At 43.9% G+C, this 24,780-nt stretch overlaps 1 protein-coding gene across 2 annotated transcripts in view; it reads right to left on the reverse strand.

Annotated features, from left to right (window-relative positions):
* Positions 1–11,330, reverse strand: part of CCDC113 (coiled-coil domain containing 113) — a 29,860-nt gene extending 18,530 nt beyond the window's left edge. Inside the window, exons 1-6 of one of the 2 annotated variants that reach the window (XM_030297409.1) lie at positions 11,155–11,330; positions 9,236–9,362; positions 8,100–8,261; positions 4,532–4,687; positions 3,668–3,748; positions 1,048–1,203 (exon numbers count right to left, since the gene is read on the reverse strand). In XM_030297409.1, the coding sequence (XP_030153269.1) occupies positions 1,048–1,203; positions 3,668–3,748; positions 4,532–4,687; positions 8,100–8,261; positions 9,236–9,362; positions 11,155–11,255 (783 nt within the window). In that variant the 5' untranslated portion in view covers positions 11,256–11,330. The remainder of the gene's footprint in view (positions 1–1,047; positions 1,204–3,667; positions 3,749–4,531; positions 4,688–8,099; positions 8,262–9,235; positions 9,363–11,154) is intronic. The other variant, XM_030297410.1, reaches the window with a different exon arrangement.
* Positions 11,331–24,780: the final 13,450 nt, after the last annotated feature.

The raw sequence follows: 24,780 nt of genomic DNA on the forward strand, positions 1-24,780 counted from the left end.
GAGAGAGAGCGTGAGTGGGGGAGAGGGGCAGAAGGGGAGAGACAGAATCTTAAGCAGGCTCCATGCTCAGTGAGAAACTTGACATGGGGCTTGATCCCACAATGCTGGGATCATGACCTGAGCCAAAATCAGGTCAAACACTCAACTGATTGAGGCACCCAGGTGCCCCAGATAGCAAATATTTAAGCTTTGCAGGCCAAGAGGTAAAATTGAGGATATTATGTAATTACTTATATTAACAAAAGAAAAAACAAATTTCTACAAATATTTTATTGATGAAATTTAAAATATAATAAGTACATTTTGGAATAGAGGTCTACTAATGAGTAGAATGGAATTTCTGGAGGAGAAACCAATTTTACTTAATTGGGTTTCAAAGATGGTGTTGTCTATAACATCAGTTATAGATGTTCTTCTGTAAAAACCATTCTTTGCTCACAGGCCAGTGGGCAGGATACACTGGCCAGTTAGCTGACTGCTGCATGAAACAATTGTTAGCAGGGTGACTGGACAGTCATGGCTATCATCCCTGCTTAATTATTAATAGTACCTCTTTCTCTCCCAAAAAGGTTCTGTGGGGATGAGGAATTATTTATTAGTTTTCTGATTTTTAGCTAAGAGAGTTTTCTTCTGGAGGGTTTTAAGTAGGGAAGTGCTTATTACAGGCTTAAACAGGGCCCTAAATACGGTTAGTTCTCAAAACTCACTGTACATATAAATCATCTGGGGCATTAAAAAAAAAAAACCAAAACACATGGCCCTCACCCTCACCCCTTAACTCAATTGGCCAGGATTGGACTAGGGTGTTTGTACATTTAAAAAAACAAAAAAAAAAAAGCTCTCTGAGTGGTTCCAATGCACAGCTAGGGTTGTGGGAATATTCGAGTTTTTTAGGAGAAACGGCTTGTCAAGAGAAATCAGGGAGCAACAGTAAATGAAGGGGATCCAAGCCTTTTGTAAAACTGCAGTGGTGTCTGGGAACCTCACTGTGGCTGGCAAGGTGGGTGTGGGAGGCCTCAGCGACCTGGGCATCAGGGAGGACCTTACTTTGTATGCATTGAGTCTCTGCAGGGTGTTTCCAGATGCCAGCTTTAGCTGGATCAGTTCTTGATTCTTTGCTTCAATGGTCTCTAAAAACTGAGCATTCTCGATCTTCAGCTGCTGAAAATCAACGTCATGGAGGGCCTCGCCCACCTCCTCCTTCTACAGCTCAGAAAGAAGAAAAAAACGACATGAGGTTGTGAGTTCTAAATATGACTCACATCTTGTAATTATGGATGAAATTCTGAAAATTGGTCATCATTTAGTCATTCAACAAACACAGGCTGGGGATCTGCTTGGTGCCAGGACTGGAACAAGGCACTAGGGTAGAGATTTGAATAAATACAATACTCCCTGGCCTCAAGGAACACACATTCAACCAGGGTTCACAAACAGGTCACTGTGTGGTATAGTGGGAGGGGCAGTGGGCACACAGAAGCCCCTCAGCCAGGCCAGAGAAGAATGGAAGCCTGGGTCAGTAAGGGCTTCCCACAAGAGGTAGTGCCTAAACAGTGCTATGAAGGAAAAGTAGGAAGGAGACCATATAAAAGTTGTTTTTAACCTGGAAAACCCAGGACCAACAGCCCATAAATTCCCTTCCTGTGTTCATGTGACGTTTTTGTACTGTGGTTGTATCAGGGAGGGTTCCCTCCCTGACCTGGCCCACCTTACCTGCCTCACCAGGTCTAGGCCATCTTATGTTTGTGGCAGTTGAGAGCCAAATTCGGGAACTGTTCCTCACCCCTACACTCTACTCACGCTCTACTACCTCCTAGAAGGCTTCTTCCCTTTCCCTCAAAACAACAAGAACAATTTCCTGAAGGCCCAGTAATGACCCATCCTTCAGCTCAAATACTCCCAAACCATCTTCCACACCAGGAGAATTCCCCCTGTGGCTCCTCGGTCCCTACTGCTGTTACCTCTGGATACCAGTTACACATGAAGCCTTTTCCTACCATCCCCACTCCCTGCTAATCTGTGAGCTCCCGAGAGCAGGGCCACCTCAGGGCCAGTCCTGTGTGGCAGTGGCTTTTGGGCTAAAAGTCATCCATGCCCTCCCTCTCTCACACGTCAATCCGTCTTCCAGGATGCCTGGGCCTGCACAAAGCCTGGAGTACCAGAATCGTTTCTGGAGGCAGCTCCTCTCTATTTTCGGCACTGCAGCCGGGGCCACATTTTTTCTTACACTCATCTCAAATATCCTTCAATGACACCGCCACTCCAGCCCTCACTCCCCACTGGGGACCTCCAGAGCAGTGTGTTCTCTCCTTCCCACAGTTGCCTGCACACTTGGAGACAGCAGCTGGCCCTCCCGGTTCTTCTTGGGTCCTCCTCTGTTCCCCTTGCTCTCCGGCTCCCTCTCCTGGGTGGGCTCTAGATGACCAGTTCTTCCAAGCGTGCAGCTCTCCCCGAGACGCACTGCTCCAGGTCCGGGCTGCTCAGAACGAGAGGAGCAAGCCCACCGCTTTCTCCGTGGAGCACTGTGGTTCTCTGGGTGCCCCCCAGGCCACAGCGTCACCTCCAGCTGGGCTGACTTTATCAGGGACTCGAGGGTTAAGCCATGTGGTGCCTGTGCAGTTATCTTAGGGGATCAAAATGGAGGATCTTAAATTTGTCTTCAGTCACTTTGTGCTGTTAAAGATGTTCCAGCTTGTTGTCTTTGGGGATCCCAAGTCAATCAGGCAAGAGTTCCAGACATGTTAATTCTCCTGTACAACTTCGTGTCATTGTCAGTGGTCACCTCTAATGCACATGCCATCAGTGCCCATATTCAAGTTAGTTAAAAATATATTGAGCTAGGAGAGGATGGAGCCATGGAATCACATTCTAGAGGCCCCATGCGGGTCTGCCTTACTGCCTTTAATCAGGAGCCCGTAGAGTCTGTCGCAAAGACACCCAAAGCACACTGCACCTGTGCCGCCCAGCCACGTTCCCCAAAAGGGTCAACAAGTATGTCACGAGGGTCTTTCAAGCTCAAGGCAACTATGTCTATGGATCTGCCAGCACAGTAACTGTATGAGTCTACTATTACCGCTGTAACAAATCACCACAAACATAGTGGCTTAAAACAAAAATCCATTATATTCTAGCTCAAGAGGACAGAAATCCAAAATGGTTGTTTGGGCTGAAATCAAGGTGCTGGCAGAGCCACTCTCCTTCTGGAGGCCCTCAAGGAAAATCTGTTTCCTTGCCTGCTCCAGCTTCTAGAGGCTGCCTGCACTCTTTTGTTCATGACCACTTCCTCTACCTTAAAAGTTCATCACTCTGATCTCTGCTTCCGTTAACACATCTCTCTCTCCTGTCTTCCTCTTACAAGGACCTTTGTGATTATACTGGACCTACTCAGATAACCCAAGACAATCTCCCTCTGAGTCAAGGGGAGATTATTTTAAGAAAATCTCAAGATCCTTGTCTTAATCACATCTGCAAAATCTTTTTGCCACGTGAGGTAACAGATTCACAGATTCCAGGGATTAGGACATGATCATCTTTGGGAACACATTACAGTGATACATCACAGTAACAAGGAAGGAAGGTGGGAAGGAAGGAAAGAAGGAAGGAAGAGAGAAGGAAGGGTGGGGAGAGAGAGAGAGAGGAAGAGAGGAAGGAAGGAAGAGCCACATACCTGCCTCAATTGTAAAAGCATCTTTTTCCTCTGCACTTTGAGAGAAACATTTTTCAAACATAATTTATCCTTCATATTATCCTAAAAAATACAAATAAACTTTAATCCATGTCTCTTCTTCTGCCCTGTTGGTTTGAAAAGTTGGTAGGTTTGGGGCTGCAAACTAAACACTGAACCTAACATTCAGTCACTTATTTTTAGGTCTTCTTACCCCCACTGGCATGGCTGTAGCACTTCACTCATGACCAAGAAGCAGAGGTAACTGGGTCTGTGCCATGCAAATTTTCTATTGCTTTTAAATTCAAGATAATTTGGGTATATCGTTTGGGTACAGGGGCCATTCCTGACCAAAATGATTTTATGATTCTTTGGTCTCTTATTCTCTTGGTAGTTTATATAATTTTTATCACTTATAACACATTAAGGATAATAACCCTACATATGTCCAGGATCCTAAGCTTGACATGCTACAAGATCTTTGAAAGTGAAGGAACATAATTTTATGTCTCCTTATAAATAATGGAACTTGAAGAGCTTGAGATTTATGCAGTCACCTGACTAGATAGGTTCTCATCACCTATCTCTAGAAAACATATCAGATCTTGAAACAAATAGTAACAATAAAAAAGAAAAAAACAGTCTGAGATATTATTAATATTCATCCTGCCTGATTGATTTTAGCCTTGATAAACTTGCATTTTAAGACACACAGTGGTAGTGATGCAATAAATCTACATATGTGGACAGCATTTATGGTCTTATGGTGGACCAAATGGAGTGGGGCTGCTTCCCATGGATCATTCTAATGTCATCATCTGATGAATCTATTCTCCCTTGCTAAGCCCCAGCCTCCTGTCAACTCACCCTCCGGCGGTTCATGTCCTCAATGTACTTCATCACTTTCTGAGTGGCCAAAATACTCCCTTTCTTCTTGGATATAGTTTTTAGAACATCTTTTTTAAACTCATGCACGGCTCTGCAGACTTCAACCCATCTCATTTCAGCTTCCTCAATGATTGCCTGGAGGAGTCAGAACAAAGAAAGAACAGTTTCCAAAAATCCTCAAGGATATCTCCCTCTAAGGAAACCTAGGTTCCCAGACCTCTTTGCGTCCTAACACGTTTCTTCTTAAACTTAGGAAGATATCTGTAAGATACAAATTTGACAATATCAACGTTATTATTAAAAAGCAGGCCTCTGGGGCACCTGGGTGCCTCAGTTGGTTAAGCACAGGCGCCCCAGTGTCTCTCTCTTTTAAAAATAAACAAACATTAAAAAAAAAAAGGCCATAAAAAAGGGGGTGTCCATAAAAAGGGAGTGAACAAACAAAAACAGTGCCTCCGGTATCTCTGTACATATATATTTCCATATCTGAAATATTATTTATTCATTAAAAATCATAACATTAATATAATGTGATAGGATAGGATATAAAAAACATCTGGAAGGATATACACCAAAACATTAGCCATAGTCACATCTGGAGAGATGGATTACTAGGGAGACAAATGCTCTTTTTTTTTTTTTTAATGTTTTTATTTATTTTTGAGACAGAGAGAGACAGAGCATGAGCAAGGGAGGGACAGAGAGAGAGACACAGAATCCGAAGCAGGCTCCAGGCTCTGAGCTGTCAGCACAGAGCTTGATGTGGGGCTCGAACTCATGCAGTGTGAGATCATGACCTGAGCTGAGGTTGGCCGCTCAACAAAATGAGCATCCCAGGTGCCCCAGAAGACAAACACCCTTACCATACACTTCTGTAACGGTAATTTGAAAATTTGAAAAAAGACATTATAAATGAATATATGTATTGACATGGAAAGACAGTAAGTGCAAAATACAGTTTATAAAATAATATGATACTTTTTATAAAGAAATTCATATATGCCTAGAAAATAATCTAAACTCTAGGAGATAAACACAAGAGTCAACACTAATTACCTCCAGGTGGTAACACTGTGGATGGTTACAAATGTTCTTTTAGCTTACCTATACATTCAAATTTTGCTACAATACAGACATTATCTTTAAATAAGAAAATACAAACACATAAAAACACATTATTTGAAAGAATAAAAGGGTATCTGTAGCTGCAGAGCAAATCATCTTAGTTCAGGTTTTGACCTTGGGCACCAAGAAGCAAAAGCATCTTCCTTCACTGGCCATCCCCTTCCCTCCCCGTCATCTTCACATGCCAGAACTCAATCCACCTTCAATGCCACTTTCAACATGTCACTCTCTTGCTCAGCCATCCTTACTGGGGTCATGCTTTCTAAGACATCAAAGATAAAGCCCCCTGCCTGGATTCCAAGGTCTCACCGCCCTACTCAGGCCTGATTTCCTCATACATCCCCCAAAGCAGCCTCTTCTGTAATCACACTAGTCCCCTCAATGTTTTGAACTTGCCATGTTAATTCCCACCTCCAAGTCCTAGCTCATGTCATTCACCTTACCTAGGGTACCCTTCTTTTCCTATTCCTGTTCTCTATTCCTCATCATTCCTCTATTCCTCATCAAGGCCATGCCAAGCCCTGGGTATAGTCCCATCTCCTCGAAAAAGTCTTCTTTGGCCACTCAAGCCCACATTAGCATGTTAAAATTCAACAATGCATGTTTGGAAAGAGAGAGGAGAGTGGGGGGAGGGCAAGAGGAAGGGAGAGAGCGAGGAAAGGATAGGTCTATGTGGTACAGATGATTCCATCAATAAAGGCATGAGTCTACTGATCTGTCCCTCTGGAGGCAATGAATGTGAGTCTTTGTGTGCCCACATTTAGAAACAGAAAAATGTGGGGCACCTGGTTGGCTCAGTCAGTTAAGCATCTGACTTCCGCTCAGGTCATGATCTCACAATTTGTGAGTTCGAGCCCTGCCTTGGGTGACCTCGAGCACTGCTTCGGGTGAGCATGAGCCCTGCTTCAGGTGAGGCCTGCTTCTCTCTCTCTCCTTGTGGGATTCTGTCTCCCTCTCTCTCTGCCCTTCACTTACTTGTACCCTCTCTCTCTAAAAAAAAAAAAAAAAAAAGAAAGAAAAAGAAAAAGGAAAAGAAAAGAAAAATTTGGGGCACCTGGGTGGCTCATCAGTTAAGTGTCTGACTCTTGATTTAGGTTCAACTCATGATCTCATGGTTGTAAGATCAAGCCCCGCATCACGCTCTCTGTGCTGGGCATGGAGCCTGCTTGGGATTCTCTCTCTTCCTCTTCCTCTGCCCACATGCACGCTTTCTCTCAAAAAAATAAAAATAGGGGCAGCTGGGTGACTCAGTCGGTTAAGCATCTGACTCTTGATTTCGTCTGACTCTTGAGTTCATGAGTTCAAGCCCTGCATAGGGCTCTGCGCTGATGGTGTGGAGGCCGTTTGGGATTCTCTCTCTTCCTCTCTCTCTCTCTGACCCTTTCCCACTTGTGCCCTCTCTCTCCCTCTCTCTCTCAAAATAAATAAATAAGCTTTTTAAACTGTTTTAAAATAAATAAGTAAAAATAAATTTTTAAAAATTTCTAAGAATAGAAAAATAGAAAAATTTAGAAATAGAGCAGAAATATCTCTTTTTCATACAATATTGCTCTCTAATGCAAGCCAACAACTACATCCCATGGGCAACTGAACTAACAGTGATGTTTCTTCTCTGGAGGAAAACTGACCATTTTGGTCTCCAAGAAGACACGGACCATGGTCTTGTATGCTACACACAGAAGGTGACTTAAAGGATTTTTCATCCAATCCATTGACTTAAACCTCAAAATCCTTATATTATTAAGGAATTACTATATATTTTTAATGGTATTTATGGTTATTATGGTTATTTTTTAAAAGGATCCATATCTTAGAGATACATACTTAAATATCCATAAGTAAATGAAGCAATAAGTATTATCACTTCACGATAGCCCAGTCACCTGTCATGAGAGGGGAGTTGGTAGGGATATGGAGGAAACAAGGGTGGCCATATGTTGATGACTGTTGCATGTGGCTGTTGAGTACATTATGCTAGTCTCTCTGCATGTGTGCATTTTTAAAATTTTCCATTTTGGGGCGCCTGGGTGGCTCGGTCAGTTGACTGTCCGACTTCGGCTCAGGTCATGATCTCATAGTTCGTGAGTTCAAGCCCCACATCGGGCTCTGTGCAGACAGCTCAGAGCCTAGAGCCTGCTTCAGAATCTGTGTCCACCTCTCTCTCTGCCCCTCCCCCATTGGCACTCTGTCTCTCTCTCTCTCTCTCAAAAATAAATAAACATTAAAAAAATATTTTTTAAGTTTAAAATTTGTTGTCTCCTCAGGCAGGCGATAAATTCCTTGAAAGTAGGCCTTAAAATTGTGTTCTCCTACTTGTGTTTCTTTGAAAATAACAAAAGTTATATGAACATACTATGGGTACTACTTGATGAAGTGGAACTGGGGAGCCCAGGTAGGATGGGCTACAGAGAAAAAGGTATACCTCATGGTGCTGCAGATCTCGTTCAGCATTTGCTCTCATGTGCCTTATTTCATCCTTCATGTCATCCAGCTCCTTTAGTACAAGCTCACATTTTTGGTCGTAACTGAGGCCTATCGCACGGTCCACACCTACGCGGGATTTGGATCTGTACCTGCCTCGTAACTGTAATACAGGAAAAACAGAGCCATTGTCAAGTAGGAAGTGATGCTCAAGCTGGGCATCAAAATGACCACTCAAATTGGCTAGAAATTACTCCAAATGACAGCCAGGGAGAACAATCTCAATGTGAAAGGATTCGGGATATTAGGCCTGAGGTGATGTTTGTTTCCCAAGCCAACCCAAGGCCCTCTGCTAAATAATTCAAAGGCCTCTGTGTGATAATGAACTGAAATATGAATAAGGGAAAGTGTCTTGAGGGTGGAAAGACTGTGAACCTGCTATAGACTAGCATTCAAGTCAGTGTCAGGGGAAGCCCCAGAGTTCAGTGCTTCCTAAACTGAACACGGAGGAGAAATTACATCTGGGGGCGCAGTATTCAGCAAAAGAACCAAACAGACAAAAATATTTTGATTTCCTACACACTGAAGCCAAAGGTAACCAGCAGAAGGCCCAGGGAATGTGTGGCCCCAAAGGTGAGATTGTTTGGCCCTTTCAAAAGATCTACATACAGTTTTAAATTTTCAAAGTTAATTACCCGCGTTTGAAAAGCAGGAGATTCCACCAAAATAATCTAGATTCCCAGCCTCTCTCGTAAAATCAGCTGCTCTGGCCAAACCAGGCCACCTGACTGGACCTTCTAGACAAGGGAGGAACTCTCTCGTGCCCACGCAGACCCACTTCCCTCCTATATGTGGCTAGATGGGGCTTGTAAACATTTGAGCCCCCCAAGTTAAGAGAATTATTTCAAACAAAGTTACTCTGGGAGAGTCAGTCCACTATTAATTGAACCTGATTCCCTTCACACTCACTTGAAAGAGAAACCCTGGGAAGGAAGGACCAAAAGTAGAACAGGGAGAAAATCATATGCAACTTGGCCAAAGAGGGCACGCCACAGGCAGATACACAGATACCACTTGCATCGAAAGGGACAAACAGAAGAAAATAATTCTCAGGTCTCCTGTGCAAATTCTGCGTACCTGTGCATATTCTGCTCTTGTGATTTTAATTTCTGATAACCGTGGATGTCGCTGATCCCTGGGCTCCAGTTTATTATAATATTTCTCAAACATCTCTGTCTCAGTTTTGAGAGCAGAGTTTCCATAACTGCAAGACAGAGGGCATGTGAGTAAGTTCTACTGATGAGAGTTCAAACCCTAAATCACTAGCATTTAACTTACTAGCTACACAGGACCTTTTGAGAGATACTTAACTTCTTGGTGCCTCAATTTCCCCATCTGTAAAATGGGAATAATAACAGCACTCATTATTTAAGGTTGCAATAAGGAATGCAAAACCTTTGGAACAGTGCCTGGTACCTGATAAGTGCTATTTAACTATTTGGGTTTTTTTTTTTAATCTGCTTAATGCGGGGTGCCTGGGTGGTTCAGTCGGTTAAGCATCTGACTCTTGATTTTGCCTCAGGTCAGATCACACAGTTCATGCAATCGAGGCCCACATCGGGCTCTGTGCTGACAGTGCACAGACTGCTTGAGATTCTCTCTCTTCCTCTCTCTCTCTCTCAAAAAATAAATAAATAAATATGAAAAAATTTTAATCTGCCTAATGAGCCACAAAATTGAGAACAGGGATTATGGTGAAAACTGTTACTGAGATGAAGCTGCAAATTCACCTTCGAGTATCTTCTAACCCATTTGTAAAGTTCCTTCTGAATTAGTACAGATGTGAAGTTACTATACATCCACAGTCTTCAGATGTTCCCTTTGGCTTATACTTCTCAGTTTTCTATTTTAATATTTATTTATTTTTGAGAGAGAGAGAGAGCACAAGCAGGGGGCAGAGACAGAGAGGGAGACACAGAATCAGAAGCAGGTTCCAGGCTCTGAGCTGTCAGCACGGAGCCCAATGTGGGGTTCAGACCCACAAACCATGAGATCATGACCTGAGCTGAAGCCAGATGCTTAACCAACTGAGCCACCCAGGCACCCCTGTTTCTCAGCTTTTATTTCCAGCACTCAAGAGATGGAAGCATCCACAAGAGGTTTATTATTATAAATGGTGGAAAACCTTTGAACAGGTGGTTCTTGAGCAATTAGGGATGACAGACCTAGTTTATCCTGTACACATCAAGCTTATGACATTTTTAACTTCGTCATACATGCAACATACAGGTTTTATGTGTGTGTGTGTGCATCTATCTATACATATGTATGAACAGCTTTAGGTATTTTCATATATTACTGAGCGAATTCCTATGGGCTGAATTTTAAGATTAAAAGAAAAGGCTCATTGGAAAGCCCCAGAAATCAAAGTGCCTTTTTTCTTTCAGCATGTCACGTTCCCAGGTAGGCTGTGGAGTGGCACCTGAGTCTGAATCCCAGCATCACCACCGACTTGCTGCCTGATGTCAGGAAAGTGACTAAACCCGTTTCCTTGCCCGCTCCCTAGGGTTACTGTGCCATTATAGAAGGCCATACGTGCAAAACAGTCTGCACGTAACAAGCATCCAAAAACAAGCATCCAAAAAGCGGTAATATTCCCAGTTCTGACCTACACTATTTATAGACATATAGGGGCGCCTGGGTGGCTTAGTCGGTTAAGGGTCCAACTTCGGCTCAGGTCATAATCTCCCAGCCCCTCAGTTCGAGCCCTGCGTCGGGCTCTGTGCTGACAGCTCAGAGCCTGGAGCCTGCTTCGAATTCTGTGTTTCCCTCTCTGTCTGCCCCTTCCCCACTCGCGCTCTGTCTCTCGCTCTCAAAAATAAATAAACATTAAAAAAACAAAAGTTGTAGCTATTACTAATACTACCTCAGTTCTGACCTACACTATTTATAGACAAAGAAGTAACATCTGTTCAGCTGCTAGAACAGGATATGCTGAGACCAAGAAGTTGTACAATTGACCTCTGAACTCCCAGAAGCCAGCCGGCCGGCCGTACCTGAGCTCTTCCACCAACCCACACAGCTGGATAATAGGCAGCTCGTTTTCCTCTCCCCCCTGTAACTCGGTGGCAGGGGTCTCAGAGTCCTCATCACTCATCACTCTGCCCAAGCGGCCCTTGTCAATGCTCAGTGAGGCCAAGAGCGCCGTGTGCGAACGGCAGAGCGGCGCGCGGGCCGCGACCTCCAGAGTGCGTTGCCGGAGCGACCGGACGCGTGCGTGCGGGGCGGGACTTCCACAGGCCCCGCCCAGCGCCCCTCCGCCCGTCTTCCCGCGGACCAGAGCGCAGTCACCTACTTCCTCAACAATCGTTCATAACGCGCTGATAATAGCAGGTACTGTTTGCGCGGCACTTACTATACCCTTGGCACCATGTGAAGCATAGTTTGTGAAAATCCTTGCAACAACCTTGTAATCTTACCTATTATTCTGTTTATTCTCCAAATAGAGGAAACACCCAGAAAGTTCACTCGGTTTGTCAGCTTCTTCCTTCCCCCTACCTCACTGTGAGTCCTCTAACTCTGTTCACCATCTGACGCTTCATACATACTAACTGCAGTTTCTCTCAGATACCTATATCCTGCATTCCTAGAAGAAAAAAACCTGACTATTAACTGGTATAAACTCAAGAGACATCTCTAAATAGGCACTGAACACCTATTATGTATCCTGGGGGAATGTATGGAGCAGGCAATTCCAGCTCTCGCTTCTGGTTAAATGAGAGGGAAAGAACCCTCAAACCAGCTGTTGCAAATGGAGTGAGGATAGCAATATGTCGCGCTTCAAACATTTTCATACTCATCATCTCATTTAATCCTCAAAACAGTCTTATGAGATTGGTATTACTGTCTTCATTTTACAGATCGGGAACCGAGCAATAGAGTAGCTTTGATGAGTTGTCCGTGGTCACAGAGGAATGGAATCAGGCTCTGGCAGAACACAAAGTTCATGCTGTCAACTTCTACATTGTGTGTGTGTCATGGCAAGGATAGGCAAGGCAGCAGGGTAGCTACCTGTCTGTTCCCATTGGGATGGAAGAGGGCAGAGGGCAGAATGGGCAAACTCCTCCTCTGAGGTGGGGGTGGATGTGGTTAGAAAACAAGTTGTGATAAATGCTTGGAGTGGAAGTCAGCTGCCTTCCCCCACCGAGGGACATGCCTTAGCGTCAACACGTAGTCACTAAACTCCAAAGAAAGGCTTTTGTGTTTGGGGGTAAGGTGCACAAATTTTGGGCCAGAGTGGAATTACTGAAGATGACAGTAGAGAGGCTGAGCCCTGCCATCACCTTCTTCTCTCTACTGGTAGACCTCTCTGCACTCTAGAAGCAATGCAGACCACATTTAGAAATACTTAATATTGGGGAGCCTGGGTGGCTCAGTCGGTTAAGTGACCAACTTTGGCTTAGGTCATGATCTTGAAGTCCATGAGTTTGAGCCCCATATCGGGCTATGCCCTGACAGCGTGAAGCCTATTTTGGATTCTCTCCCCCCACCTCTCTCTGCCCTTCCCACACTTGCACTCTCTCTCTCAAAAATAAATAAATAAACATTTCTTTAAAAAAAGCAATACTTAACATGCTCATATGTCAGGTGATACAAATGGAGACCAGTCCCAGGAGGGCCTGGAGCAAGAAAGGACTCTGCAGCAGGTCCACACTATGATACAAACGGCCCCATCAGTTGTGTTACATGATAGAGCAGATCCTATGGTGTTGGAGGTATCAGTGGTGGGAAAAGATGCAGTGTGAAGCTTAAAGCAATATCCAGTGGAAGAACCACAATGCAGAACCTGAGATTTTGGAAAAAGACCACATCAGGGAATTTCATGCCCTCTGAGAAACAGCTCCTGGCCTGTTACTAGACCCTGGTAGGGACGGGATGCTTAACCATGCATGCATTCAACCCTGCTTATCATGACCTGGGTTCTGTTGGACCCACTGAATCATAAAGTTGGACAGGCCCAGCTTCAGCTCATTGTAAAATGGAAATGTTCCATCCAGGATGGAGTCCCAGCAGGACCAGAGAGCATGAGTAAGCTTTATGAGCAGGAAGCCCACAGCCACTTGTCATCAACCACACTTGCACCAGTACCCCCACTCCAGTTCACACTCATGACCATATTAGGGGAGGGGACAGGGTCATGATCAGCTAAAAGAGGAGGCAAAGCCTGAGCTTGGTTTAGAGATGGGCTGATTTGGAATGTGGGTACAAGCCAAAAAAAAAAAAAAAATGGACAGTGGCTGCATTACAACCACATTCGTGGGAAGCCCTGAAAGACAGTAGAACAGGAAAATCTTTTCAAGGGGCAGACCTGTGAGTGGTGGACCTGGCCATCTATTTTGTATGGAAGGAGAAGTGATCTCAGATGAGAAGTGGTTACAGGGACTTGTTAATGGGCAACTTTGGCGTAGGGACTCCCCACCAGCCTGGCTGAAATGTTGTTAGATGCTATAGTCTGAGAAGCTTCCTCTCCAGACTTCTCTGTCTTCTTTCTCAAATGTGAGACCTGTGTTGTGGTCTGAACACTCTCCCTGTCTACTCCTGCTTCGTCTCCTTTGTCTATCACAGGCATTTCCCCCATTAAATAAATCCCTTCATGTCTAATTCCATCTTGGCTTAGAGGACCTGAACTCACACAAATAATAAATTTCAATCTTAAATATATGATTCAAATTTAGTAGCACAGTACATGTATGAACTAAAATCTGTGCTTACCAAACAAAAATACCTTGCTGTTCTCACTCTGTTTCACTGCATTGCAGTTTCTAAATTGTGGTCACAAAAAAACCAAACACCCAACATAAAATTTAACATCTCAACCATTTCTAAGTATAAAGTTCAGTGGTATCTGGTAGATTCACATTGCTGTGCAACCAGCTCCAGAGCTTTTTTATGTTGCAAAACTGAAACTCTGTACCCATTAAACAATAGCTCTCCATTGCCCCCCGCCCCCACCCCTGCCCCCACCCCTGCCCACCACCTTTCTATTTTCTGTCTCCATGAATTTGATTGCTTTAAATTCCTCACATAAACTCAGTCATACAGTATTTGTCTTTTTGTGACTGGCTTTTTCACTTAACATAATGTTCTCAAGGCTCATTCATACACAGCACGTGTCAGAGCTTCCTTCCTATTTAAGGCTGAATAATATTCCATTGTATGTACACTAAATTTTTGCTTATCCACTCATCTGTCAATGGACACTTGGGTTGTTTTCGTCAGTGCTTTAAATTTTAAACGCAAATAAAAATTCCAAAATTTATTAGGTAGTATGCTGTTCGATATTTATGTATGTGCAGTATATTGTAGGTCAATTATAACTTAATAAAGCTGTAAAACAAGGAAGCGAACAAACACGCTCTCTTCTCTATCCCAGCCTTGTACATCAGAGCACCTACTCAGTAGCTACACTTGGATGTGTAGTGGGCATGTCAAAATTAACACATCGCTTTTTCTCCTCCCTCCAGATCTGCTTTTTACCCATTCTTTTCCATCTCAGTAACTGGCATCTCCATCCTCCTAGGGACTCAGGCCAAAAAACTGGGAGTAATCCCTTACTAACCCTTAACTCCCCTCTTTTTCTCACCCCTGCATTGGATCTGTGAGCAGATCCCACTGGCTCTGCATTCAGATTAAATCTGGAACTCTTCTTATTACTATGACCACCCCTGTCCAAGCTACCATCATCTTTTGCCTGAATTATTGTGGTTGACCCCTCACTTTGCAATTTATTTCATGTCACTTACACCCCCCAATAAAACCTGGGGGTGGGATAAAAACACTACCTATTCACCAAATTTTCACCCCTTTTGTACTTTACCTCCTTCAGGTCTTTGCTTAAATTAGTATCTTTGCAATGAGCCTTCCTTAATCATCTAGGTAAAATTGAACCCCATTCCTACCCCCTCCCCCCGACCCTTGGTATTCTCTGTTTTATTTTTCCCATAATGCTTATCTTAAGTAAATTGTTATATATTTTACTTATTCATTTGTTTATCTGCCTTTCCTCCCCAGCCCCACCCCACCCCCACCAACTAAAATATAAGCTCCACGAGGACAGGGAATTTGTTTTGCACACGGATTTATCCCTAGTACCCAAAACAGATGCCCCACAGGTATTTGTTAAATAAATGCAAGAATGTGGGGCACCTGGGTGGCTCAGTCAATTGAGCATCCAACTCTTGATTTCAGCTCAGGCCATGATCCTAGGATCGTGGGACTGAGCCCTGCATAGGGCTGCATGATGAGTCTGGAGCCTGCTTAAGACTCTCTCTCTCTCTCTCTCTCTCTCTCTCTCTCTGCCCCTCTCCCCAGCTCACACACTCTCTCTTTCTCAAATTAAAAAAATATATATATATTAAAAAATAATAATAAATGCAAGAATGTGAAGGCAGGGCTATGAGGAATTTTTTTTTAATTTTTTTTTCAATGTTTATTTATTTTTGGGACAGAGAGAGACAGAGCATGAACGGGGGAGGGGCAGGGAGAGAGGGAGACACAGAATCGGAAACAGGCTCCAGGCTCTGAGCCATCAGCCCAGAGCCTGACGCGGGGCTCGAACTCACGGACCGCGAGATCGTGACCTGGCTGAAGTCGGACGCTTAACCGACTGCGCCACCTAGGCGCCCCATGGCTATGAGGAATTTAAGAGCTCAGGTTCTGGGATCAAACAGACTCAAGTTGGAATCTGAGCACAGTCACTCTTTTGTTGTATGAGTGACTCTGGAGAAGTCCCTCATCACCTCTGTCCCAAAGTCTCTTTCTCCAGATAAAGGTGAACAAATGGGATAAATGGACAGCTGGGAAGATTCACTAAGGCAGGAGGAGGTATAGAAGAGAGGTGGCAGGAGATGTCATTTTTGGTCTAGTTCTGACACTGCATTGCCACTGTCTTCACTCCTACCTGGAGAGGGACAGTAAACCTTGGGGACCAGCATGGAGGCCATTGAGCTAGCACCAAGCTGAGAATTTCCAGACACTAGGGAGGAAAGCTAAGTCAACTGGTCATGCCTCCCTCTTCTGGGCTTAAGTCAGAGGTTGAATCCTCCTCTGAGGTGGCTGGTAAGGAAGGAAAGGTGGAGACTGTTTGCAAAGATAATCTTCCATGCACTGCCCCCTTTGACCTCCTTCCATTTATAATCCAGAATCCAGCCTTGCCTGTAAGATGACAATACGTTCCTCTCCCCAGGGTGGGTGGGTGTAGCTGGTATCAGAAAGTATTTGCTTCTTCACAAGAGCACAGCCAGCCTCAGTCGTCTGACTGCCAACTTCACTGGCTCTCCTTGCACACCCACATCCCCACCCCACCCCCAACATCTATGCCCTTCGAAAATTAAGACACGTAATCTCCACTTTATCACACCCCTTGTAAGCACCAGTTATCTGGACAGCTTGTTTTCAGAGAACATAAATTACTAGATTCAATGATCTTTCAAGAAGACCTCCTTCTTCTTGGCCCCTATTGAGTCCTGGCAATTTAGCAAGCAAAATTCGTTGGTTTTGAAATAAGAACTGAGGATACAAAGGGTGGAGTGAGTACATTCAGGCTTCCTGCTCATGGCCAAAGAGTTCACACGAATACAGCCCACCATCACATCAACTTCTCACCTGTGCTGCTTGCTGATTCTCCTCTTGCCCCCTTCACATCACGACCCCTCCATCTTTGGGCTAGTGTGTCTCACACTCCAGCAACCTGATCCCTCGCTCCTCTATGCCCTGGGAGTCTAGTGACCAGGGGCTCCATTTCCCAGGATCCCTTGCGGGCTGACTTCTGGCTGGCTTCAGCCAATGAGAGACACCCACAGGAGACTGGAGGGCGGGAAGAGAGAGCCTCCAGGGGATTTCTTCGCTGTTGCCTTCCTGCTTTGGCACCACAGTCCTGGTGGGGCATAACCCCTCCGTGACCACACCTCCTGTCTGGCATCCTTTCACTCATAGCACCAGCCCACAATAGACACTGGTTTCGCCATCCCTCCCCTTCCCTTCATACCTAGAATGCTGCTGGTCCCTGGATCCCTCATCATCTTTGTTGATTCCTTTAGCTCTGCCCATGTAAGGATAAATAGTCCCTTGACTAAGGTCTATTCGGTTGAACTGAGTGGAATTCTGTTTCCTGCAGGACCCTGGCTAATAAATACATCTGGACTCCACCTACCTGAAGAGTTCATCTCAGCCCCAAAAACGATCCGCCAGTAGCCAGAGAAATTTGCTGTGCATATATCCTTGAGAGAGACTACTGTTGCATATGAAGTCACTCAAAACTGTAGTCCATCAGTTCCTTTTCTAAGAGTCAGGCTTTGTTAGGGAGATGTTACTAGGTATCTAAAAGAAGTGGGAAAGGGAGTGAATTAGAGGTGGGGATGTCAGCAGCAGAGTGTTTTAGTTGTCTAGGGTTCCAGGCTGGTTTGGCTACTGGCCACTTAACTTGAATAAGTCACTCAGTGTTTTTGTCCCTCAATTTCCACCTTTGTAAAATGAAGGTGACATATTTTAAGTGACTACCCTACGCATCTTACAAGTTTACTATCAGGCTGAAATGAGATGGCGTAAGAGAAAGTAATAGTTTGGAAAGCATGACACCATGATGAGTGCCCAGGACCTCCTCCATCTGGAAGGAGTCACTACCCCAGTTTGACAACAATCTGTAGTAGATTATTAAGTGAAAAACTGACTCAGCTTGCAGGCCTTAAATAATAGTGATCATAATAGGCATTATTATTTCTTAATATATTTATTACCAATTAGGTAATATTATTGCTTAATGAAAACACTTATAACAACTATTGTTTCAGTTACTATTTATTGATTGCTAATGTGCCATACGTTGTGCTAAGCACGTTCTACACATTCTCTCATTGCATCAGTTTGATGGTTCTGTGAGATACAGGTACCTTCTTAACCCCCATTTTACTTGTGAGGAAACTGATGTTCAGAGAAATTAAGCAACTTTCCCCAAATTACTTAGGTATTCTGGGGCTGAAATTCAAATCCAGGTTCATCCAACTTTGCTCTGTCCTCTCATTGTATCCGCCTGTTAGAGCAGTAGTTCTCAGTGGGGGATGGGGGGACAAAATAGCACCCCCAGGAGGAAGTTTGGCAGTGTCTGGAGATATTTTTGTTTATTTTAACTCTGTTAAAATGTTATTGGCATCTAGAGAACAGAAACCAGTGGTAGCGCTTGTTCCCCAGGGCTGTCATAACAAATGACCACACACAGGTGGCTGGAAACAACAAGACTTTACTGTCTCATGATTCTGGAGGCTAGGAGTCCAAAATCAAGGTATTAGCAAGGCCGTACTCCTTCTGAAGGCTCTAGAGAACAATCCTTCCTAGGCTGTGGTGTCTTGTAGTTCTATCACAATCCTTCCTTGGCTTGTAACTCTTTCACTCCAGTCTGCCTCCGTCTTCACATGGCCTTCTTCCTTGTATCTTCCTTGTATCTTCTACCTTGTATCTTCCTTGTATCTTCTACCTTGTATCTTCCTTGTATCTCCTTTTCTTATGAGAACACTAGTCATCAGATTCATGGCCCACCCTAAATCCAAGATGATTTCATCTCAACATCCTTGACTAATTATATCTGCAAAGATCCTTAATTCAAACAAGGTCACATTCTGAGGTTCTAGGTGGACATGAATTTGAGGGGACAGTATTCAGCCCACTAACCCTTCAATGCACAAGACAGCCCCTCACAACAAAGAATTATCTGGCCTCAAATTGCAATAGTGCTGAGGATGAGAAACCCTGCTTTAGAGGGAGACATTTCTTGTCTGAGAAGTGAGAAGAATGTGCCTCTGTTAATCCGCACAGCTACAAACAGAAAGGGTCTCAGAGCACCTTAAAGTCCGGAGGTCACCCTCTCCTTCCACTTTTCTGAACCACTTCTTCTTCTGATAGCCTCCAGTATCTCCATGTGGATGCTGCCCCCTGCCTGGCATTCATACAGCACTTTGCATTTTTTTTTTCAACGTTTTTATTTTTTATTTTTGGGACAGAGAGAGACAGAGCATGAAAGGGCGAGGGGCAGAGAGAGAGGGAGACACAGAATCGGAAACAGGCTCCAGGCTCTGAGCCATCAGCCCAGAGCCCGACGCGGGGCTCGAACTCACAGACCGCAAGATCGTGACCTGGCTGAAGTCGGACGCTTAACCGACTGCGCCACCCAGGCGCCCCAGCACTTTGCATTTTGATTTAAGAATGATACGGTCGGATCCACCCAAAGTGTTCAGCTTCAAATAGTATTAAGCTTCCAAAGAAATGCCTGCCTTCTTCTTTCACAAATGGGAAGATGCTCAAAAATCAGAGAAAGGAACTCGAGCTTGTGGGCAAGTGACTATTTGCAAGTTATGGGAGAGGGACCAGCCCTGCGAAGTGGATCATCTGATGGCTGCCAGGGCATTTTCCTCCATCCTTTCAAGAAATATTTGTTGAGCACCTACTGTATGCTTAGCCCTGAGGATGCAGCAGTGAGCAGCAAGGCTGGTGTGCCTGCTCACATGAACCATCCAGTCTGATATGAACACTTATAATCCAGTGTGATAAGTGCTATAAGAGGGAAATGCAAGGTGCTTAGATTTCAAGTGGTCATAAAGGGTTTTCTGGAGCAAGTGAAGTCTAAGCTGACATTTAGAGACTGAGTAAGATTCAGATGCAGGTGGGTCAGGCTAATTAGTCCAAAGTCAACCACAATTTTAGCCCCTAAGCAAAGACCAAGGGAAGAGTAGCATTGGGAGAGGAGAGAGCTTGTGCAAAGGCCCAGAGGGGAGAGTGAGCATGTTTGAGGAACTGAAGGAAAGCCAGTCTATGCTTCACCCCCACAGAACAAAGCAGAGAAGGTTATTGCTAAGGTCCACCTTCTGGTTTTCCTCCTTGCCTTCTGAGGGCTCCCTTTGACTTCCCTTTCCAATTTGAGCTGTTATTAGATGCTTTCTCTTGGTGTCCATGTTGAGCACAATTCCCTTCTCAGTTTCAGGGACCCCCATCTAGGTCTGATCCCCTGGTCAGGACAAAAGGCCTTTGATCTTATCCAGAAGCAAAAGGGGACATCAGGCATGACCAGACATCTTTGGTATCTTACAAAATGTGTAGAAATTGCTTTTGTCCCAGCCAGGGTGAGGCAGAGGCAGAGGCAGAAAGTCCTGGGAAAGCATCAGAGCTGGGGCAAGTTCACTCCCAAGGTAGCCCCCACTTTGGAAATCAGAATCAGAGGCACAGAGCTGAGGCCCAGGACAGTCAACATCACTGTGCTTCCTGCTGTCTCTGGATCATGGAGGAGCAAAAGTGTTAAGAGCCTGGACTCTGGAGCTAATGACCTGAGTTCAAACCCAGCCCCAGACCATTCCTAGTTGTGTGACTTGAAGTAAGTCAACTCATTTCTCTTTATATTAGTGCTGCCCCCTAGAGCAGTGTGTGTGTGTGTGTGTGTGTGTGTGCGTGCACGCACGTGTGCACACACATGTGTGTGCATGCGTGTGTGTGTGTGTGTGTGTGTGCATGCAACTGAGGGGGTCATGAGAGAACTCCTGTAAGAGTTCACGGGACTTGACACCCAAAAAGTACCCAGGCCTTTGGCCTTATTTTTTTTCTCATCTTTCACCATGAACCCAGGCCCACCCTCCTCTTTCATCCAGTTTCCAGGGAAGCTCCCTAGGCTAAGATGAATGAAGCAGGAAATGGAAAAAGAAAATAGTCCTTCCATTAGGGTATTCACTTTTTTTAAAAATTCCGGTATAATTAACACATAGCATTATATTAGTTTCAGATGTACAATATCATGATTCAACAATTCTATGCATTACTAAGTGCTCATCATGATAATAAGTGTGATCTTAATCCCCTTCACCTATTTCACCCCTTCCCCCACTCACCTCCCCTCTGGAAACTACTAGTTTGTTCTCTATAGGTAAGGGTCTGTTCTTTTGTTTTTCTCTTTTTTGTGTGTGCTTGTTTATTTTCTTTCTTAAATTCCATTTATGAGTGAAATCACATGGTATTTTTCTTTCTCCGATGGACTTATTTCATTTAGCATTATACCTTCTAAATCCATCCATGTTGTTGCAAATGGCAAGATTTCACTCTTTTTTATGGCTGAGTAATATTCCACTATATATATACATACGTGTGTATATATACATACATACACACTATATATATACATACATACTATATATATACATACTATATATATACATATATATATATACTATATATGTATGTATATGTATCACGTCTTTTTTATTTATCTTCATCTATCAGTGGACACTTGGGTTGCTTCTATAATTTGGCTATTGTAAATAATGTTGCAATAAACATCAGGGTACATATATCTTTTCAAATTAGTGTTTGTCTACTGGATCACTTTTTTTTAAGTAAAGTTTTTATTAAAGAGTATCATACAGGAAGCTGTGCACAAACCATAAATGCACAGCTTGACAAAATTTCAAAAACTGAACACACTTGTGTCACCAACACATGGCTGAAGAAACAGAGCATTACCAGCACCCCCGCAGGCCCTCCAAATACTCCTTAACTGTCACCACCACCTTGTAGAGTAACCATGACCCTGACTTCTGAAGCAGACATAAGTGTTGCCTCTTTCCCTATTTATATAAATGAAATCATGCAGCCCATGTGCTCTTTTGTGTCTGACGTCCTTCACTCACCATCATGTTGATGGAAGTCGTCTACATTGATGTGGGTAATCAGAGATCGTTCATTCTCATGGCTATACAGTGTTTCACTCTGTTTGTCCATTCCGCTGTTGATGCGCTTTTGGGGAGTTTCCAGTATGAGACTATTGTAATAAGTGCTACTATGAACATTCCAGTAAATGTCTTCTGGTGAACATATGTATACATTTCTGTCACATATACACTTAGGAGTGCAATTGCTAGCTAGTAGATACTGTCAAACAGCTTTCCAGAGTGATGATAGCAGGTGTTCACTTTTTAATTTTTTTTTAACGTTTATTTATTTTTGAGACAGAGAGAGGCAGAGCATGAACAGGGGAGGGGCAGAGAGAGAGGGAGACACAGAATCTGAAACAGGCTCCAGGCTCCAAGCTGTCAGCACAGAGCCTGACGCGGGGCTCGAACTCACGGACCGTGAGATCATGACCTGAGCCGAAGTCGGTGGCTCCGACCAAGCCACCCAGGCGCCCCATGGTGTTCACTTTTTAAAACAATCTGTGACACAGGGCACTATGACCTCCTTCCAGACACACACACATTTAGGAAGCATGGGTCTGTGCCAGGCACTGAATGAGCTACCAGAAGGCCACCGTGGAAGTGCCATGGGCTAGTCCTGGCCCTGTGTGCCCTGAAATCTATCTCCTCTTCATCCCTCTCCCTTTCTCCTTCCCCTTGAATGTGTTGTGAGGAGAGGGCAGGGGTAACCTAGGGAGACTTTCAAGCTACATTCCCCAGGCTCCCGTGTCAGCTGGTGGGCCCTGGATAGAGCTCAGCAGACAGGAGAAAGGAAAAAAACTGGGATGGGGGCTTTCTCGCTCTCTCTGTCTGGTTGTGGCTGCGTCTCTTCCATGGCTCCAGCTCCCACAAGACAGGCCTGTTGTGGTTCCGGCTTCCTCAGGTGACCCTGGCCTTTGGGCTCCAGTGACGTCACCTGCTCCCTTGCCCCTCCAGCTGACAGGTAGCCGTGACTTTTTACACTTGGTGTGTCATAGTCCTCCCCCCTCTTCTACCACCTATGCATCCAATCAATTCCCTGTAATCATACCGTTTTTAGATGCTTTAGAATGATTTCCTTTTCCAGGTTGGACCCTGACTGACCCTGGCAGAGACCTCCAGGATAAAATGACAAGTCTTATTCACCAAGCCCATTGCGCTGCTGGTAGCAGATGAGACATGTAGGTGGGGGGTGGCCATTGCACCTAGGTTGCCTGGGTAGTCATCAGGACTTTCACCAGGAGGACTTTCATCAGATAGGGGCAGCTGCTCCTCCCGGAGCAAGGAGCAGTGTTGGCATGCCCACCTCAGTGTCCTGCTAGCCAAGGCCACTCCTTCCAGGGCATCCCTCTGTCTGGTTCTATGGAACGGAGGTCTGTGGCTGGTCTCAGCATGAGCTGCCCGTGGTGGCTGTTTGCCTTTGTGGGGAGTAGCCTCAGACTGAAGAATGGCATCTTAGATTTCATGGTGATCCTCGCGCCTTATGCACAGTAAATACTAATAATTCACACATGAGCATTTACTATGTGCAGGCATGATTCCGAGCACTTGACAGGTCTTAGTAAGACATGTTATTATGATCCCATTTTACAGATAGAAATTGAAGCATAGGCGCTAAAGTAACTGATACACCACTGATGTTTGTTGATGACAATAGCATCAATAATTAGTGTGGCAGAGTGCTTAAAAACACTGGCCTTGGTGGAAGCCTGGGTGGCTCAGTCGGTTAATTGTCTGACTCTTGATTTCAGCTCAGGTAATGATTTCATGGTTCATGAGATCAAAACCCCACAGCATCGGGCTCTGTGCTGACAGCACTGAACCTGCTTGAGATTCTCTCTCTCCTTCTCTCTCTGCCCCTCCCCAACTTTTGCATGCACACATGTGCATGTGCTCTCTCTCTCTCTCTCTCTCTCTCAAAAATAAATAAACTTTAAAAAGAAACAAAAAAACCTCACTGGCCTTGGAATTCAAAAGACAATGGTTTGAATCTAGATTCTGCCCCTTGCTTATTTGTGATTTTCCTCTGTTTCCTTTTCAGTAAAACAAGGCTAATAATGCCCACCTCCCCTGATTCCTGAGCAGATCAAATAATGAGTGAGCATCAGTGGTAGTAGAGCTTGCAAAATTCAAACATGTATGTTTATGTATACATATGATATATAATGCAAAATTATACTTTATTGTGTATATCCTACAATTCAGGGTTTTGCAATCATATGCTTACTTATGATTAGTAACTGCCTATAAACAAGTTATGATCTTCAGATTTAACAAGCCAATGATTAACTTATTTTATCTGATAAAATAATATATATAATGAATTTTCCTATGTTATCCCAGACACTAGTCTCAGATCATAAATTACCCCTTTTGGGATCACATTAATAATCCCAATCCAAGAGGTGTATTTTTAATACTGTGCTATCTAAATTTTTTTTATTTTGAGATAATTTCAGTTGCAAAATATAATAAAGAATTGTCAGACACCTTCTACACAGATTTTCTACATTCCCCATAGGTTAATATTTTACGACATTTGCTTTATCATTCTCTCTTTATACATATATATATTATACACATATATATACATATATATGTACACACATATATATACATATATATATGTATAATATATATATAGGATGTTCATCTATATCCCTTACCCAAATGTTTCCTTTTTTCTTAAACATTTGAGAGTAGTTGCAGATCTGATGTGCCCCTTTATCCCTAAATACTTCAGTGTGAAATTTCCTAAAAGCAAGAACATGTTCTAGTAAGATTATGAAAATCAAGACATAAACATTGATTTAATATTGATATCTAACATAGAGATCTAACCTAAATTTTCTCAGTTGTCCCACTAATGCCTTTTATACCAAAATAACAACATGAATTTTTCTGGTCCAGAATTGCATTAAGTGGCCACATGTATTTAGTTTC

Source organism: Lynx canadensis, chromosome E2, assembly GCF_007474595.2.
Source record: "Lynx canadensis isolate LIC74 chromosome E2, mLynCan4.pri.v2, whole genome shotgun sequence".
NCBI lineage: Eukaryota > Metazoa > Chordata > Mammalia > Carnivora > Felidae > Lynx > Lynx canadensis.